The 20,880-nt window shown below is 39.2% G+C and overlaps 1 protein-coding gene across 5 annotated transcripts in view; it reads right to left on the bottom strand.

The window, feature by feature from the left end:
- Jph1 (junctophilin 1) overlaps window positions 1–20,880 on the bottom strand; it is a 79,503-nt gene that overhangs the window by 57,165 nt on the left and 1,458 nt on the right. For all 5 annotated transcript variants that reach the window (XM_076835999.1, XM_076835998.1, XM_076835995.1 and 2 more), the window contains exon 2: window positions 15,891–16,650. In XM_076835999.1, the coding sequence (XP_076692114.1) occupies window positions 15,891–16,650 (760 nt within the window). The remainder of the gene's footprint in view (window positions 1–15,890; window positions 16,651–20,880) is intronic.

The raw sequence follows: 20,880 nt of genomic DNA on the forward strand, positions 1-20,880 counted from the left end.
ATTAGCCGCTGCAAGTTTTCACACTCTAACTGGTAAGACAAATATCTTTACACAAGACACGGTGCTTATCCTTTTGTTGTGTTTTGCACACAAAGAACTAATAAAAAATGAAAAATGCTTTTTGTGAGGCAAAGTCAGTCACAGGTATTAATTTCATCCTTTTATACAGACTGAGTCAAAGACAACTAGCAGCGTGAAGAGTTAGCTAAAGCTCATGATAACATCGCGGTGGACTAGTTAGTGTGAAAACTACTATATGGATTATGTCTTCATTGATTTGATTAGATTTTAGATGATGGAATTATGCTGCTACATTACATTTCAAACCACAATCAAACCTTGTTTGGTATCTTACTATAAAATGATCTCTGCTTTCTCCTTAGAGATCTCTCCCTAGGCCCCTTCTTAACAACTGTTTATGATAAATGTCAATCAATCTTTGATTTTTTTCATTTCCTCAGGAAGTCCTTAAACATTCAAGGATCTATAGCTCCAAACACGAGACTCATGTATCTTATTCCACCTTGAATGCCCAAGCACTGCAAGATTCCTTCTTGTCTTCCCCCAAGTGTCTCGACAATACTCACAGTTCCACAGGTGCTTTTAGCTAACTGTACTGGTATCTTTAGAGTTCTAGCTGCCTCATACACAACCAGCTGCATCTGAGATGATTTTCCCTTTATAAAGTTCAAGGGTCTAGTTTTCTTTGCCTGGATTGATTTATTCATGTCCTTGATGTCTTCTTTCCTGTCCCCAACTTCTGTGGCTTGCAATCTGCTGTGTGCACAGCAGCTAAGATCACCCTCCTCAGATGTTGTTTTGCTCATGTTACTAACTTCCTCGGAACTCAGAGATGGTTTCCATTTGTATGTTGCATAATACCTGATTAGTGCTGCTAAGAGTCTTTCATAGTCAGGCACCTCATATCTAATTGTCCTCTGCTCTTGCCATGACCCGGCTGTGCTCTATACCTCAGCAATGCGAAACACTGGGCCTCTTGGATTATTCACCCGATAGGGTGGTGCAGAATTCAGAAGGGTTTTTGAGTACATTTTTTGTACTCACATTTGTGACTAAGACTCCTCAGAGGATGAAGCTCCAGAGTCTAAATATGACAGCAGGGTTGTATTCAGCGTCTCCAGCCTCCTACTTTCAGTTTTTTTTTTTTTCTTTCTTCTTCTTTTAAATTCTTTGCTACCAGAAACACTAATTTTCAGGAATTTTGGGAGTAGCACCACTACTGCTCTCCATAAGTTTATGAACTTTCTGGATTGCATTTTTCCTAGTGGTAGGATGAAGACAAGAGGAAGTTGTCTACATAGGGAAAAATCCTTGTCTTGTAGTTCTAGTGACCACAAGAGTCATGCAGGAACATCAACACAGAATGTCAAGAGGTCAATGAGGCCCAGATCAGACCTACTCCAGCAGACTCTGGAATGGCACTGCACACAGACAAGGGGCACTGGTGGTCTTTACTGCCAGAATGGGCTTCCATCTCCTCAAGCTGTTTAGTCATGAGACACACTATTCTCTCCCACCTGGCAATACCTCCACTCACTTCTGCCAATCATGTCTCAGCCTCCTTTGAAAATATTGCTCACTGATCAAATTCAAGTCACTCCAGACCAACTCTACCTGGCACCCAATGTGCAGATTATATCAGATCTCCTTTATTCATGCCATCTAATTTTCCTGCCTTTGGTTGTAACTCATTGCTTCTTAAAGGCCAGCATGTGCTCACACATACACTCACGTGTTTACGTGAACACTGTGGGAAGTGGGAGGCCCATTTTCTTTTCTTTGTTGGCTTATGCCTTCTGTTTCCCTTGAAGCATCTTTAAAGATCTTATTATTGGGCACTGAATGCAGTGGCGGCTCTGTAACTATGACCAATATGGCAACTGCAATTTAAACTTTCAAACACAAAAACGTTTAGTAACTTTGACACCGCAAAAATAACACATCACTGAAGATTCTAGGGCAAAATAAAGAAAAAGAAAAACCCTACTTACATATGCTTTTCTTACCCTTGTTTTAATTTGTGGAATTAAACATTAGCAACTGTCTGTTTGCTAATCAGATTTCAAGAATTCCAATGGGCTGAAAGTTATTGTGAACTAGTGAAGAGTAAGAAGGATAACTTTTAAAATTCTTTTAATGTCTAATTCATACGGTAATATGAGGGGAAAAGAAAACATTACCAGGATATGAGGCCAAATTAAAAACAGTCATTGGAACTGCTTTACGAATAAGCCAATTAATCATTTTTAATTCCTCTAAGCCCAACCATTATGACATTTACATAAACTGTCCTGAAACCTTCATGGAATGAGCAGGGCAGTATTCAACACTGCTGGCTGAATTGTTTTTGCACTATTTTTTAACTACTTCCTGTCTGTACGTGTTACCTCAGTCCGACTCTAAGCCAGTGATGGGGTCAGGCCCACACTCCTCTTTGTTCTTTGGATCCAGCATGGTATGAAGTGTGTATTTGATAATACTTCTGAGATGAACAAAAGAATGATCAGCATTCATGTAATGATCCTGGGTACTTCTAAAAAGTTTTAAATTTTGATCTTCCTAATTATACTTTCATTCCTAATGGTTTACACCGTAGGAATGTTTCCCTTTCAATCCACCAATCCTCTGACCGAGGACAAATGTGGAGTTGGAAAAGTGAAAATGTCAGTGATAAATCACTGTTTCCTGAGTAATTTCTATAAGAGACATGGTTGGTATTGGTATGTAAAGTCAGGTCCAAAAACAGGCAGTAGTGAGATTCCAGGCTCAGGGTTTTCTGTAATAATCTGGACAAGTTTCCCACTTCTTGCATCCATTTTATTGATTGAGACTCACAAAGAAGGGTTGCTTTATATGTTTGAAATAAGTCATCCATATTCTGGGAATGAATGAACCTTTCCGTTAACCTCATGGGCAACACACAACATCTTACACTTGCTTCTGCTTCTCACCCACTATTTCCGGTACACCAAGTCCGGCTAATTTTATCCCATGGCTCCTGCCCTTGACTGGAATCTTTAACAAAATCTCCTCCCCAGACCAGGCCTCCAGTGTTGGGCCCCCTGAATGCCTTCTCCATGAAGACATCAGACCACCCATCTCAAAGGCAGATGGCTCCTTGTTCAAATCCCTTTGAAGACTTCCTAAAGCCAACAGTCAAAAACGCAGCTTCCAAATCTAGATCTTGTTGCCTATCATGTCCCAGTCTCTACCTACCAAACCTCAGTGTGGCTGAGAATACACTCTGGGAAGCTTGTAAAATGCAAATTTCTGGGCCTCATCCTAAGAAATGTTAAATTCGATACTGGATAGAAAAGCAGAAACTTTTTTTTTTAAATTTTTTAGTTGTTGATGGACCTTCATTTTATTTATTTTTATGTGCAGTACTGAGAATTGAACCCAGTGCCTCCCACATGCTAGGCAAGCGCTCTGCCACTGAGCTACAGCTCCAGCCCCAACAGCAGGAACTTTTGAGCACTCCTTGTGATCACCATGGGTGGATAAATGGTGTCCATCCTAGAGGGCACCGCTTGCCCTAGAGAAACAGTTGTTCTTCCAGGCCCATCTGCTTGCAGGAACTTAGGCTGTACATACACTTCCATTTCATTGTGTCTCTGCTCTGATGCTTCCTTCCTTCTGTAACATCCCTGCCATTTGCTTCCGGCCTAATCTCCCCTCCTCTTCACAGCTCAAGCTCAGCCTCATTCCATTAAGCCCCATGTGCCTTCAGGGTCCTTCTTCTTTTGCATTTGCATAGCATTTTTTCTTAGAATTTACTCTATTATACTGACATTATCTGTTCACGCTTGGCCTGCAAATTTTGTGGCAGTTGAAGAATAACATCTTTTCAATGATACAGTGGTAAATCGAAGTTTGTGACTAAATAATACCATTCCCTGACAGCTTGACCTTTATGAACTGAAGAAAAGTACATGGATTCAAGAAAACTTTCCTAACCCAATTCTCTAAACCCAGAGATGAAAAGCCTGTTATGCTGCCTGAGACCCAGACTAGAGTCATCAATTTCCTACAGACTCACAGGGTCATGATGGAGATTAGAGGAGATAATAGATGTCAAGGTCACACCACAAATCCAGGCACCAGATAACCACTCAAGAGCTGTTGGCTGTCTACGTGGCCCAAAGGAATAACCCAAGTCAGTATCCTCAGGCCAAAATGGGAAGGGCACAGGTACTAGCATATAATGCCCTTGGGAAAATGTTGAGCAATGTCTACATGACTTCCTTATCTGGAAACACTGCCAAAAAAAATTAATTCACTACCAAACAACTTTGATGTCTCTGGATCGAAATACTGCTAACAGGATTCCTCTATCACACCTAATCATATTTCTACAGACTCTATGCAGGAATCATTTGATTCTCTAAACTTTTAAAAAGAAACCACTAGTCACTTTCCCTTTTGCATTATGAAATTTGTAGACATTTTATGTATTTCCTGTTCAAAGTGTTCCTATTATCAGGGAGGGGCAAGATTGCTTATTTGAAGAGACATTTTCTGAGATTGTGTCATTGAGCCTGCTATGGACCTTAAACATAATCACTACTAAGAGAAGTTAGACAAAGTGAGCTGGCCTGGAGTGAGGACATTGTTGACAGAGAGTGCTGCTTGTTCAGAGATCCTAGAGAAGTGTCTGTGATGAGCTTGCCCAGGCTGCCTCCTGGGGTTGGAGGTCCCTCCAACCTGTAGCCCTGCAGCATCTGCCAGCTGTGTAAGACCACCACAAACTGAGCTGGGTATTTCCTTTTAATGACAGGTTTCTTATTAATCACTGTATTCCCGGGGCCTGGTGCCATGTCTGGACAGAGCTGGCACTAAATAAATGTTTGCCAAATGATGTTTCTTTAGTATAATAATTTTTGAGAGTGGTATTTTGTTCCAGGATGTTGCCAAGGGGGAAAAAAATAATCCAACAGATCTTGCTCACTGGGTAGTTTTCCTGGTCAGAAATCTTAGAAAGCATCATTTTTTAAATTCAGGAACAGAAATTTTGATACCTGAATTGCACTGTCATCAGGCAATGGATTCCTACTCATTTAAGGCGAGAGCTGCTGACCTGTACCTCTTAAAAAGAGTTGTGTCTAGTATCACACACACAGGATTCCCCTTCCTCTGTAAGTCCTCTAAACATCTTTGTTCCTTAGAGTTGGGATCTGAACTGAACCCTGTGGCAGATCACAAGTCCAGTGCTAATTTCTCACAGTCCCAGGCCCATGTTGTCTGTTATCATTTGGGACTGCATTTCAAAATTTAAGAAGTGAAAAATCCAAATTCATCTTTCTCCCCAAGTTTCCTGTCTGAGTAAACAGGGCCACCATCCATCCAGCTGGCTAAGCCAGGAGCTCAGGAGTCACTCTGACTCTTCCCACACCTACTCAAGTACCTGGTGAGTCCTAGTGGGTCTGTAGGGGTGGGGGGCTCTCGTCCATGCATTTGCTTCTTTCCATCCCCACTACCACTGCTTAGCTCAACCTGTGGGCTTTTACCCAGATTACTAGTTACCAGGTGACTACTTAAGATTGTCTCCAGTCTTACTGCCCCTTACCTTCTCCAATCCCTGTGCTACCTGCAGCCACAGTGGTCTTTCTATTATTATTCATCTCTCAGACCTCCCCATCCCCCAGAGCTACCATTCCCTTTTCCAACGACATTCCATATTTTGCCATGCCCTCAAATATATAAGGGCTATTGTCCTTTGCACCCTCCTGTGTCTTCTGGAAAAAAACATCCTGTGGTTGCCAGGCTGGATGCTGCCTGCAGAATCCTGCCTCCAGCCCCAGACTATGATTAAGCCCCTGCTATGTGCTACCTAAGCTCACAGCAACATGCCAATTATCTGATAGGTAACTGCTTTTTAAAATCTGCCTAACCAGACTCCATGAAGGGAAAGAACTAGGTCTTAATCATAATTTTACATTTACATGACAACCTATTAATACAACAAGAAAATCCATCCACAGCTCAAATGATTTTCAAATCACTGGGCCAAGCAGGAGTGAGGATGGAAACGAGTCACCAGGGTTGGTGGGAGGGTAGGTAACACTCCATCACCTGATGTGTCTCCATTCTTACCCCCGAACCCTAGATTTCTGGTTTCTGTGGTGTATCTCCTCAACATGTTCTGACTAACCATTCCCCTAATGCATGAAATACATTAAATCTTGCAATTCAAAAATCAAATTTGAAAATATCTCACATCCATGTAAAAAGTTAAACAGATAGGAACTTCCAGACCCAAGCAACTGAGACCAAAACTTGACAGAGTAACATCTGCCAAAAGGTTTAACCTTCTTTAGAATTTTTAAAAAATTAGCAAAAAAGTACAACAGAAGTTATTTGTTGATCGCTGGCATAAAATCTATTGTTTTGCTAGAAAGTGAATAAATATATTTTAGTTGGTTTAAATAAGTTTCTTTTGGCCACATGGAAAGTCTAAGAAGATTGACTTCAAAGTGTTACACTGTTTTGAAGGCAATTTTGATTCCTTACATATTAAATTTCTGAGAAAGCAGCTTATTTTTCATTTAGCATATTATACAAATAAATGTGAAACACCAATTAAAATAGAAGGGCAAAATTATGAAAAGCTGATTTGATTTTATTCTCAGGAGGCTCTTGTACTAAAGCTGAATGACTTACATAAATACCTTTGGCATTTGCTGGACCCTGTTTCTAAACACAATGTTCATATTTCATCTATAATAAGAAAAGCATCTCAAAGATTTGCAAGGCACTAGTCTTGCAAGCGTCCAGTCTGGTGTCTTGAGTAAAGTGAGATTGGCAAAGTCAGCTTAATCCATAATGGAAAGTTGTGAGCAGGGTGCTTTGGCTGCCTGGCAGCTGCTGCTAGGAGCAGCCTCCCAGCTCTGTGAGCTTGTACACCAACTCTACCACTTGCCCCAAACAGAATTCTCCAGTCAAAGCTGAAATCCAGAATATGAATGCTGTCACAATTTGGGGGGGGGGAGGACTTTCCAGAAAACATAATAGTAGGGTGTTTTCTGTTACAGATGAAGCTATACTAAAAAGAATCTGCTGCTTTAATTCTTCAAACTTATACCACTGTCGACAGTGTTATACTTCAGAGCTAAATGAGATGGAATCTGTTTAAATTTGAACGATCTAAGCAAACTCTAGAGTTAAAATAAGGTCAACATGTGTCCCCCAAACCTTGCTTGCCATCATCCTGGGTTTTTTTTTCTCTCTAGTCTTCTCAACCAGTTTTCACGAAGTAGATTCCTGCATAATTAAATATTATCTCATATCCCATTCATGGCACAGAAAAGCATCTTCTCCTGCCTGGCCTTCCTTGTTCAGTAATAAAAATAGAGAGACATGCCTACAAGACTTGAGTTTTAAAATGCATGTTTTTAATAACCTAAAAGTCTGGATTACTGTGTGATCTTTCCATTCATTATGGCCTGCAACTAATTCTCATTAAATTTGTATTCAATTGAACCTACTTATTAGTCATGGAAATGCATGCCCACCTCAATGCCTCCGAGTTTGTGAATGAGCCTGGACTTGTGGGGGTGGAGGGCTGGGGGAAGAGGTTTTAAAAGAAAGATCTTCAGAAGCAAAATACCCGAAGAAGGTTTTACCAAGTTCTCCTAACACAATGTGTTCCCATGTTGTGCATAATGGCCTGTTAAACTCCAGGTGATGTAACTGCAGAGCTGAAGGAGGGGTGCACCCACTGGAGCTCCCTGTCTCCTTTACACCTCCTAGTACTACTGCATCCAATCCTAGACCTTCCTTGGGGGCAGGACAGAGATGCCCCCTGGGAGGTCATCTTTTAGGTTCCAGCTGCTCTCTCTGAACATCCACAGAGAATCCTTGGTGCCTACTCCTGTGTCCTGGACAGAGAAGCATTTGTTTCTTTAAACAGCATGGAGACAAATGTGAGGAAGTTAGATCAGGCTCCTTGCTTTCTTCCCTTGGAGACAGGAATTCTTTGGTAAAGAGGAGAAACATGCATTTAAATCCTTACTGTATAATAAAAAATTATAATATGCATAAAAGGACCATAATGACCTACAGAAACATACTTAAACAATATGAAGGTAAAAATATTTTCTTATTATCCTATATTGTCTTCAGAATAGTAGCCCAGCATAATTCAATAGAAATACATATGCCATTTCTTTTCAGTCTTTAAAAATATGTAACTGGCTGGGTTCAGTGGCATATGCCTATAATCCCAGTGGCTCAGGAGGCTGTAACAGGAGGATCACAAGTTCAAAGACAGTTTCAGCAATTTAGCAAGGCCCTAAGCAACTCAGTGAGACCCTTTCTTTAAATAAAATATAAAAAAGGGCTTGAAATATGGCTCAGTGGTTAAGCATCCCTGGGTTTAATTCCTGATATCAATTTAAAAAACCCAGAAAACCATTATATGTAAACATATATAGATAGATGGACGATTGCCTGTTGGCAAAAAAAAAAAAAAAAAAAAAAAAAATTACATTGACTCCACACAGAACTCGGTGCTAGAGATGGAACCCAGAGTCATGTGCATGCTAAGTACACTCTGTGCAATCACCCTTCAGCCCTCCCCAGCAAATCTTGATATGTACTCACATCTATGCTCAGGTGGTGGGCTTGATGGGTTTCATCCCTTTCCTTTTGCTTACCGCTGCCTCCCAAGTCTTCTCTTCCTTCCCTTTTCTTCCTCACTCCATTTTACCTCCGTCCCACTCTGGCTTCTTGGTCTTCTACCAACTTTTACTTTTGAAAATGGTACTATTAGGATTGAAATACTTCCCTGGATATTAACTGAATTCACTAATCGATCATTTACAAAACCCTGTGACATTCTCTCTCATTCAGTCTTCAAAACCATCTTACTGTGAAGGCAAGGTGAATATTAGCCTCTGCTTCCAGTAACTTTTGTGAGCCTCAGATGAGGGTTTTAATCAAACCTCTGGAACTTATTCAGAGAAGTGCTGGTTATAATAGGTGGGAATGGGGTTGGGCAGCCAAGGTGCAGATATGGAATAAGACAGGCATCACCACTACAGAAAATAATTACGTAATGATCTTTATTATTTTGAATATTTGGGGGGGGGGTTGTAGATGGACACAGTACCTTCATTTTATTTATTTATTTTTATGTGGTGCTGAGGATCAACCCAATGCCTCACATGTGCCAGGCAAGCTCTCTACCACTGAGCTACAACCCCAGCTCCAAGTAATGTTCTTTTTAGCTGTAAATTCCTGTAACTTGACCTGTCAAACAGTCTCCTCATGAAATAAGTTACAAGGCATTAGAAAGAATTCATCTTTCTACGAAAATCATTGTGTTAACTAGAAATTAATCAGATCCCCAGTCAAAAACAAAAGAAAAACAAAAAAGCCAAGGAAAAGGTAATTTAAGGTTGATTTTTAGAAATATGACCACTAATATTACACAAGAGAAATGATTAATCAAGTAAATGATTAATTTTGATTTGTGAAAGAGAAAGGTTATCCTTCTGTGCAATAGAAATTAAAAATTTTAAAGTCCTGTCCTTTCACAATAACTTGGCAAAGAATGAATCTTTCCCTAAAAATCAATAGTATTCAGTTTAATTTGGATCCATAACGTATACTGACTCATGGCTGATTTTGGGTTTAAATTACTCCTGAGTGAGGTGTGAATCAAGTCAAGCAATCTTGCACAGGACTGTTCTATCTACCCCACCCAACCTGATGTATTCAACTGATATCATATTATTTGAACTTAAGAACAATGTTCCCCTCCCCGACCCCAAATGGCAGGACAAGAAAATTTTCAAAAGTAATAAGGACAGCTGAATATTCAGCAGACTTTTGAGTTTTAGAAGACAATAAACTCCCATTTCCTGACTTAGTATATACTGTCATGATGTCAAATGTATATGGGATGAAACGATATTATTAGAGTTAGGATAAGTTGACTTCCTGGAGTTGCCATGTCTTAAGAGAAACATTCATATGTACCACCGATCAGCTCAATACCTGTGAAGAATGCAGAAAAGTTTGGCTTAACTTGAAGCTCTATTCCCTGGCCATGCCTTATAATGATAATAATGAAGTTGAAAGGGTACTTAAGACCCACACTTTTGCAATTTCTGCACTTTCTGGACTATTAGTATAGTATGAATTATTGGGGGCTAAGTTTCCTTACTTCCAGCTGTAGTTCATAAATGCCCAGCAAAATCAAATTAGAAGGAGCACTCATACCCTAAGCGGTAAGAATTTAATTCTTCATTCATCAAATATTTACTAGAGCACTTACCTATGTCCCTGATCTAAGCTCATGATGAAGACACAAAAGGGAGTAAACTCTCCTTTGGGATTAGTCCATCTTTCCCAATCCAGTTGTGGCAAGAGATATTCAACAAATGCACTGATGTGCAACAGTAATTTAGAGTAACTGGGGGGGATTTAAATCTAGAGAATGGAAGTAGAATGGGAGGATGTGGGGTCCAGGAACCTGTGAGGAAAAGACCTTATATCTAAATCTGAATGAGGACTGTGGAGTTGACCATGTAGAGGGAAGGGCTGAGCATCAACTCTCCTCCCCGGGTAAAGAAAGCTGGCACAGCTGAATCACTTTGAGGGGAGTGTGGCATGGAACTGTATCTTTTAAATAGAGAGTGTGGGAAAGAGTTGTTTTTTGTTTTTTTTTAATCCTACAGGAAGAGCATGTATCATTTTTATTTTTAAGTCTAAAACTGGCAAACATGGAATCCAACCTCTACTTCTGAGGACAGATGGAGTAGCAAGCTCACCCAGGCTGGAGACCCTTCACATTCTATCCAGCTGCTTCCATGCCTCCTCCAGCCACACCTGTGACAACGTCCCATGGTTGGGGCTGAGGCTGGGCAGCAGGGAGAACAGGGCTCCTTCTTAACATGACCTGTCTAGGTGCCACTGTTATCACCTGAAGTGGCACTAATGGTCGAAGAGAGGTTGGTGACAGCAGCAGCACAGTCCCACATGATTGGTGGGCCTGTCCCACTTACTGACCCTTCAGGGGAATGCTGGGAGATCAGCCAGCTATGCACCAGTGAGCTCCACTAGCTTGAGTGAAGCTGTCAGGTGAGGTGGGCAGAATGGAGTAGTTCTAACTACCTTTCTAACCTCCCGCCTTCTGGTTTCTTCTCACAGGTCTGATATGGCCCGCTAGCATAAGCCAACACTTGGGGTTCTTGATTGCTTTAGACAGCTGTCTCCCATTACTCTCCCTGTGTATCTTCTATCCTCTAGCATGGCAATTACTTCCCCCAAGGCTCGGATCACACAAAGCACTGCTTCTGGCTATACCCCTTCCTAAATGATCAGATCATCTCATTTTTTTCCCTGTTTGTTCACGGTGCTGGGGATGAAACCCAGGGCCCTGCACATATTGGGCAAGTGCCCTACCACGGAGCTATACTCCAGTCCATACTCATTTCCACAGAAGTGCAGTTTCCCAAGGGTCACTTCTCACTTGCTCTCTTAATCAAATGCCTTCCCTTAAAGTTCTTCCTTTAATCATCTTACTCAAGCAGCAGTAACTTCTTTAAAATATCTTTTTAAAAAAAGTTGATGGGAGTCAACAATAACCAGATGAAAAATGGGACTGAAATGACAGGGGCGGCAAGGAATTACCGCAGGTAAGAGCTGAGGAAACAGCCACTAAACACCTAAGGAACCACACGAAACTGGAGTGATCAGTCTCTGCCTTGGAAAATAAGGTCCTTGGACCAGTCAAGATTTCATGACTCTTCCAGATTGGAGATTAGGGGCTTCAGTCTTCTCTACCAAAACACAGTCTGCCCATTACATTTTCTAGAAAGTATCAGGGGACTCATTTTAGTTACAATGCTCTAAACAGAATTCCAGTGATTCAAAAGGGTCCAACTAAACAGTTTGGATAAATGTGGACGAAGGAAAGACTGAGAGGGGTGGGTGTGGGTGCTGGCTCTCCCTGTCCTAAAGTCTCCCAGGGTAGTGTGTGCTTCTACAAAGCAGGACAGGTGGCATTACAGGCGGAGAGTTGGCGTGTCAGCTACTGGCATGGAGCAGCCTCAGTAAAAGCCAGGCATGCTTAATTCTCAATATATTCCAAGTTGCTCTACCATCTCTTGAACATTTCTTTAAAAACAATGTTGAGATTTTTCTTAGTTAAGGGTAGTGATTTTTACTCTCAACCAAGACAAAAGGGGAAAATTTTTTGGTTAAATCTCATCAACACAGTACTTTTTGCATTGTAGCAGAAACCTAAAGAAAATTTCTAGGACTCAGCAAGTAATGAACATTACTCCATTTCTGACTTGCTAGTAAAGTACCTAGAGTCTACATCTACTGTGTGATGTCTTCTACCCACCATTATGTTATGCCCATATTCCGTGATCATGAGAATTATGCAGGGTACACAACAATACTGCAGAAACAAGCCTCCTACCTCCTAAGTGTTGACTGGGACAAACAGCACTCCCTCTCCCTTCACAGAAACAAAGCAAAGTCTATAGATCCCAAAGGTGGTTGGTTCTATCTCTCCTATCTCCCTTAGGGAACACTGTTAAAGGCTACAATTATTGTCCCTAAAAGTCAACTTTTATCTTCTGCTTAAGATAAAATGGGGTGAGATAACATGGGGTAAAGGTACAAAGGCAGACATATTTTCTGGGATATAAGAAACAAACAAAAGCCTCTAACACATAAGATATAACAGAATCAAGATCAATACCATCTGGGTAGACAAACGGAATGGCTGTTAACTATTAAGTGGTCATCTTCCTGTATTGCTACTGGTGAACTAGTGATTTCCATAGCAGTAAGCTCCAGAAGTCTTAGTTTCTAGTTCTTATTCTGACATGATTGGGCTGGGCTGGGGACAGGACAACCCATCATTTTATGTTCTTAATTTTTCAATGTTTTTAAAAGCAAAAATATTGGACTGGCAGTGGAATTCAATGATAAAGTGTGTTCCTAGCATGAACGAGGCACTGGATTCCATCCCAGCACAAGGGGGGGAGCGGCGGGGACCCAAAACTTAGCAGTAACAGCAACAGCAGAAGGACCAGGAAGGACTGTACAAATACTTTGGCATTATAAAGAGCCACAGTTCTTAATAACGCTAGAAGTTCCTCCTTCCAGGCAGCAGTCTCTAAAACCTTAAGAAAATCTTCCATTAAAAAAAATTTTTTTAAAAGACAGTAAACTCTAAACTCAAGAGCTAATACATGGGGATTATTAGTCCTTCAGCCAACCTCTCCAAAAAAGTTGCAAAACTTTATATCTGAAGTAGTAATTATAGCAAGAAATCTGAAAAGGACTAAAAAACTGAAATAAACAAAATATAAAAGTTTAGTTGAATGTTTCTATTTTTAATCTTTCTGTCTATTATGTCACCCAAATAGCAGTATTTTTTTAAAATGGGGTAACACTTAACATGAGACCTGCCCTCACCAAATTTTAAATGTACAATCTGGTACTGTTAACTATGGGCACAGTGATGTATGGCAGATCTCTAGAATTATTCAACTTGCATAACTAACTTTCTATTCATCAGCAATAATTCCCCATTTCCCCCACTCTACTCCCTGACAACTACTGCTGTATTCAGTTTCTGAGTTTGACCATTTTGGATACCTCATATAAGTGGGATCATGCAGTATTTGTCCTTCCATGGCTGGTTTATTGCATTTAGCATGATGAGTTGAGTGTTTTTTAAATAGTTAAGTAAACTCTGTAGTAGTTAGCTGTCTGAAAGTATAAGATTTTTAGGCTAAAGTTCTCCAAGTTATAACTATAAAATATAGTACTCTCAAAGTATATGCTACCCTTAAAAGTCTTTCAAAAGAGAGAATGTGAATAGGACTTGGGTAAATGGGTTTTCATGAGACTAACATAATCAGAGATCATCTCTGCATCACAAGTAGCCCCCTTGTATCATGTAGTTTCCTCCAATTTAAACTAGTCATAAAAGCCAATAATAAGTCATTTGCTAGATTGTCTGTACCGGTTTATCATCTGTCAAGAATGAACTTGCCTTTAGTATACACTAGGTTGTAATGTGGAAAAAAAATGGAAGAATCCAGGAATGCATTTAAAATTAGAGGCTTGGGCCTAGCAAAAGGTATAAAGTTGCTCTGAAAATTAGCTGAGGGCCAGGGAAACCAGCAAGATTAGATGTGCCAAGTAGCCCAGCTGACAAGTGAACTGAAAGTAGACTTGCTGACCAGAGAGAACCATGATCTACAATAAAAGATGTTCGGGCTGGGATTCTGGCTCAGTGGTAGAGCAGTTGCCTTTCATGCAGGAGGCCCTGGGTTCGATCCTCAGCACCACATAAAAACAGATAAAAAATAAAGATATTGTGTCCATCTACAAATAAAAAAAGTAGTTTTTATAAAAAGATGCTCTGTGGAGAAGATGGAAAAAAATCCTTCATGAAAGTTTGTGTTGGTGAACAGGAAACATTCGCTTTAAAATAGGATTCAGTTTGGTATGAAGAGGAAAACCTTGAGGAGTTTCAACATAATATTTATCTAAAAATAGTGCAAAAAAAAATGGCCTCTTTCACTTTCCAATTAGTGTTTGGGATGCTCAGAAGTAAATAGTGACCCTAAGATAGCATTAAAAATAAAATAGCAGCAGCAACAACAAACTCTCTATAAGTCCAGAAGTATTAAGTTGAATCATATAAAACTGCCCATTTTTTGTACATCAAAAAGTTAAGATATCAGAAATTTCATAAGGTTCAATTGAAAAGGGGGAGGTGTCCATTAACTCAATGCTAAGAATAAAAAGTTGAAGACATGCTAATACTTTGCAGTTTCAAAAAGAGGTAGAAGAGTTACTACTGAGGCAGAAACAGAATTTTTAACATTCTATGCCAAACTGATGCTTCAAGTCACACAAAACTACAGCCAGTAGGTATCTATCTAAATATGCATCAAAATCTCCACATATAACCAACCTTTTTCCTTTCTTTTTGTCTAACCTATGATACTCATACCTAATAAAATTTTATTTCCAACATATTCTTCCAGCCCTCTTGCTGAATCCCCAAATCTAGATATTAATGGTAAACTTCGAGTACAAAGTCCTCCTGATCCTACCGCCCCATCATCAATCTATTATTCACCCTTATTCTCCCACTCCAGCCCTTCTCTACTGCTTTTTCTTCCAACCTTGGCACAGTGAGTGTCCCATCTGTCCATGTCAAGTTCCCCAGACCCCTTTCCTTTTAATATACCAATGATCTAATCTTTCCTGCACAGAATGTGGACATTCTTACAAGCCTCAGTCTCTTTGACTTTCTCATACAGAGGAGCTCTGTTGTTTAAAACTACACACACTAGATCTTATCTTAACTTTCTACTTTTGCCACATCTAGATCTTTGTGGCTTTCTTAAAACCAATTTCACCTATAAGACTTCAATAAAGTTTGAATTTATGATAATTTTACAGAGGGAGCTGTACATCTGTTCAACTCAAACATTAGAATAAAGGTTCACATTAATACTGGGTATATTTCTATGCGGAGAGAGAGATTGTCTCTATGGCACACAAAACAGAGCTCTCTGTAGCAGTATTTCAGAGGTTTGTTCTTTAAAAAGGTAACTTCCTGCACTCAGGAAGAGGTGCATAGGGTCGGAGTGAACACCATCATGCTGTTAAATAAGTTAGAACAGGAAAGGGAGTATGATGAATCTTCAACATTTTTTGGTGTTGTAAATTTTCAGAAGAGCGCTAGTACATCATCTCTGACTTTTATTCTACTGGGTTCATTTTTGGCAAGTGAAGAAACCTATTTGTGATGTCACCAGCAGACAGACAAAATATTTTGAATGACCCGACTCAGCAAAACCACCCACCTTGCATTTACATACCTTGAATTCGCAATTTCCACTTTGGTTCTCGCCATGGCGGCTGCCCTTTGCGCGCCTTCTATTGCTCTGTCCACCTTCTCCCTAGTTTTTGTATTTCTTATTGGTATAAGCTGCTTCCTTATTCCACGGACCAGAATATTATTTTTGTATTTTCCCTCTTCTTTAGAGCCATCAGGGAACACGGTACAGCCATATCCATGCCTCTTGTTATTTGCCCACTCTCCTTCATACTTCATGCCGTTGGAGCGCTCGCTGATGCCAAAACCATTGCGCTTGTCGTTCTTCCACTCGCCCATGTAGGTTTCAGTGGTGGTGGCGTCCACGTGGTCTTCCACGGGGCAAAAATCACAATCGACGTCGCCAAAGCTGATGGTGGAGTTGGCATCACTGGAACTAATTCTGCTCATGGCTGCATCGCTGCGGACGGAGCTCCGCTTGCTGGAGATGGAAGACTTGGATTCGGACTTGCGAAGTTTCATGCTTCCTAGAAGGGAGCCCCTGCGGAAAAGGCCACCCTTTTTCTTGCCTCCCAGCTCCGCATCAGCGTGGAAGTTGAGCACGAAGCCTCCGCGGGTGCCTGCCGGGGTGTCAGGTGCAGCTGCAGCATCGTGGAGCACGCTGCCGTTGCTCTGCTCGCTGCGCAGGGAGGCCAGCGAGGTGCGCAGGGGCGAGCGGATCACCGTGGCCATGCCATAGGGCACGCTCTGGCGCACACCGTAGCCGTGCCGCATGCCTCCAGCCCACTGGCCCTGGTAGGTACCTTGGAGAGATCGCAAGAAAGCACAGCATGAGTCAGGGGTACATGGGTGGGACGCCTGTGAGCACAGGGACTACAGGGATAACTCAGAGCACAGGGCAGGTAGGCCCAAGGTCAAATAGGACACACTTCCAAGTCCACCGTAGGGGATACTTTTCATCCACTTATGAATTTCAGCCCTGCAATGTTGGCCTTTCGACTTCAACTGTATAGGATTTCTAAAAGTCAGATAATTTTTGCTTCTAAATTTCATTAAATTTTTCTGAGTGAAAACCATTCCCTTCTAATACAAACAGAGCAAACAGTAGGAAACAACTTTTCCTCTTTGAAATTACTATATCAAAAATTCCTTAGGAAGGCAGTGCAACAGAAGATGAAATGAACTATTTGTAAATCTTATTCTAATTTATTAATTTAGATGAAATTTTCTAAAAAATGACTTAGGTCTATGTTAGTATAATATTCCAACAAGCACAAAGGCTTAAAATGACTAGCAGAGATCTGAATGCTTGGGACATGGGTTGTCAAATGAATGGTCTTAAGATTTTCTGTCACACTCAGCATCTTATTTTTAGGGTAGGGAAAACCATTTAATATATAAAATTAACATTTGGATTTGGGTGAACCTTTCTGAGCTGAGTGACTTGACAAATACAATATCCATCCTGAATATAGCAAACCATCATGGGAAAAAAAAATGAGCAATTTGCTTAACATTTTGCCCTTCAAGTGAAAAGATGAAGTTTTGTACCATATTACTTGCTGCTAAACCCGTTTCTCCTGGCCTTTCTCTTTATAGATTTACCCAGCCTTTACCAGTGCAGTGTAAATCACATTACAGACTGGAAGCACCCTGAGGGAAGAAATTACTTCAAAAAGGATCACGAAATCCCCAAATTCTTGGCTTATGTGTCCTGTGGAAGCTGGATGTTTGATGACTGTACAGCTATGGTGGCTGAAAAGAATACTCTCATTAGCATTGGAAAAACTGAGATAAGGCCAGAGGAAACCTATCTTGAGAAAAGATGTACTTGAGAGTATCCATTAAAATTGTTAGTACCAGATCAGTTTTTCAATGAATAGTATTTGCTTTTTGTCTAAATAACTTGGTACAGGTCTTTAAATAATTTTTTGAGGAAATAAAGGTTAAATTAAGGAATTTAGAATTCCCTTTTCAATGTCAAGCCCCGTTTCTTTAAACAAAGCAAAATTTCACACTATAGTATCCCCAAAAGCAGCTATCTGGAATTTTTAAATGTAATTACTTCTATGTTAATCATGACATTGTATGATGTCAGAAAATAAATCCTGGTTATGGTCGGTCTGCACCTTATTCTATTTGAGTATGGAGATTTTTATCTTGCCCTTTGCATTTTATATTACCATGCACAGGTTTCTAATAGATGGGATACATTTATTTTTAATATACTGAGCAATAATGATATTGGTTTGTGTAAACAAAGGCTGATTATTTCATTGCACGTAAAAGCTAAAACTGTAATGATGGCAATTCCAAGACTACCTTCACTTTCTGACCATTCTGACATACTTCCATCATATAAACAGATAACAGTAGAGCAACAATAGAATACTAAGTGGGTCTGGTACTGTGAATATTATATTCTTCATAGATGTGCTCTTAACCTGACATCTATGAACTTCTAAAGGGATGGGTGAGCCATAGCTTTCTCAAAAGGATAAACCCAAAAGAATAGTTGTATAATAACATTTTAGGGTAAGAAGCTTCCTACTGAATATTTGCAATCGCCAAACACTGCCACAACAGGAAAGGGAACTGAATTATTAGGAAAGTTCAACTTTGACTTTGCCTATATAGATAAAATCTAAATTCTAGGATAAAAGTTATATAATCTGATACATGTACAGAAAACAAACCACCTTATTTTAATATTTAAAATTGCTATAATAATGTTCTTTTAACTTTTCTACATGATGTTTGTTTAGCCAGGACAGTTTATAAAAATATTGTTTGATATCAATACATATTTACACTTCTTAAAACATAATCATCTTGGTAAATGTTTAACATTGATGGAAAATTAATAGCTAGTTTCCTCAAGTTAGTATCTCCAAAATAAGATCAGTATATGGAATTTCTAAAGAAGTATTGCTTGAAAATCCAGGCTGTTTAAAGCAAGAGCAATAATTAGAAAGTTTAAATCTCTGCTTAACTGTCTAATAGGGAGGGGGCAGGAATAGTAGCATTGGCCACAATCCCCCCCTATTTTGTAAAATCACAGTATGAAAGAATTCCTCCATGGCATTGCTAGAAACCATTTTACAGTCAAATTGCAAGTAGTTCATCTGAAATTTAAAATAGGTTTAGTTTAGTCAATGAACCTACAAAAAAAAGGGCCTATTTCTTTATAAAGCAGGTGGGTTCCAATTTCTTCCTGCTGCTCAAATAAAGTTGTAATTAGTTTCTCTTGATTCCTAAAATAGAGATGCAAATTTCACAGGCATAAAAATTATTTTTATAGGTTTTGTTTTAAATTGTGTTCACTTTGGAACTGATATTTTAGATCTAGCTGTTTTAACTGCACACTCTTGTAGTGGAAAGCATCCAGTTCAGAATGAAATTCAGTCAAATTTGGACTGCTCTGTGCCAAACTTAAGTTTATATGCTACAAAGATAGTTAACAAAATAACGGGTATTCCTAAATATTTTCAATAGTTTTATGACAGGTGAAAAAACAGTACAGTAGATCAGAATATGCACAAAAAATTCCATGTACCTTAGATTTGGATTTCTGGAGTATGCTGCTAATTTATTCTTAATTAACACTCAAGGGGTTTCTAGTTCAGCAATACTTCACACACAAATCACTAATAAATTGATAACTTTCAGATGGAATCACTACTTCCTTCTTAACCTTTAGTGCAATGTTACCACAAAATACATGGAATTAAATTTTCCCTAAATCTATAAGAAGGTGTACAGGAATGAATATGTGGTGGTACAGATACTGGAGACAAAAATAACTCTTATCTTTAGAAGAATAGGGAAAGTGATAATTCCTATTTTGACCAAAAATAAGTTATAGCAATATACTTCCATTTAGACCATTTTATTATTAAAGGATTTTTCTAATGAAGTGACATCTGAGGGAAAAAACAGTCAACAGCAGAGTGTTGACATTCAAAAGTGATTTTTTAAGTTTATTTTTTAAATTTCTATTTGTAGCACATTAGGATTTGGGGGGTTTTGGTAGAAAACTACAGTACTGTGGCAATACCAAATTTTAAGGCTGAGTTAATAAACAGAAGACAGATTATTCATAAAGTCATTCTGAAGACTCATTTGGGTTTCTACAACAAGTACATAGATAGATTTTACTGTGCTATATATATTTTGAGTACCAGGTATAATGAATACTCTAAACCAAGAGATTTTGTTTAATGACTAGTAACTTAAAAAGGAGACTATTTTTAACCTAAAACTGAAGTGAGAGAACTATTCACAGTCTTCTAAAAGGGTTATAAAATAATGTCCACTTTTAAAAAGTAAATTTGGCATCCCACTTTTGAGCATGGAATTTAGTTATGTAGTAGAGCTAGGGCTTCCAATAAAAATCTAGTCACAAATTAACAAATATAGGGCTGTCAACCAAGGCATGTTATGTCCATTGAGAACATTTAAGGGCCCCTGATTAACTACTATGGAATTCAGGACTCATACAGTCCATAGAAAAGTATTAAAGTTTTTTTTTTTTTAAATCCATGAGAACCATATCTTTTATTTATACTGTAGGATGAAAAGATGTCCTTTTTAGCCAATCCTACCATTCTGCTGTTTTGCATTTGAAACACGGCCCAAGTATTCTGAGTAAGTGAAGTGTACAAATTGTATAAGCTTTTATATAAGCAATGGCATAACTGGGGTTGCAGTGGGCTGGAGAAACTTTTAATTGGATCCCTTTAATATCCTTTAACTCTGAGAGGCTTAATTTCAAAAAGTGATCGCCTCCACACAATCCTTTTCAATTAAATATGATCATGTTTATTATCAGAAAGTGTACCTTGCCAATGCATGACATTCATCTTTCTCAGTTTTGCATACAAATTCAACTTTTGACACCTGTTCCAATAATGTATACTTTTCCCAATTTAAAAAAGGAACTTCTGTCCTACTGTATACAAAATTTCTTTCCCAAATATTGTTAAATATTAAAATAAGGTGATTTTGGTTCACAGTCAGGAATACTGTTTAGG

The sequence above is a fragment of the Callospermophilus lateralis genome, chromosome 16 (genome assembly GCF_048772815.1).
Source record: "Callospermophilus lateralis isolate mCalLat2 chromosome 16, mCalLat2.hap1, whole genome shotgun sequence".
Lineage (NCBI taxonomy): Eukaryota > Metazoa > Chordata > Mammalia > Rodentia > Sciuridae > Callospermophilus > Callospermophilus lateralis.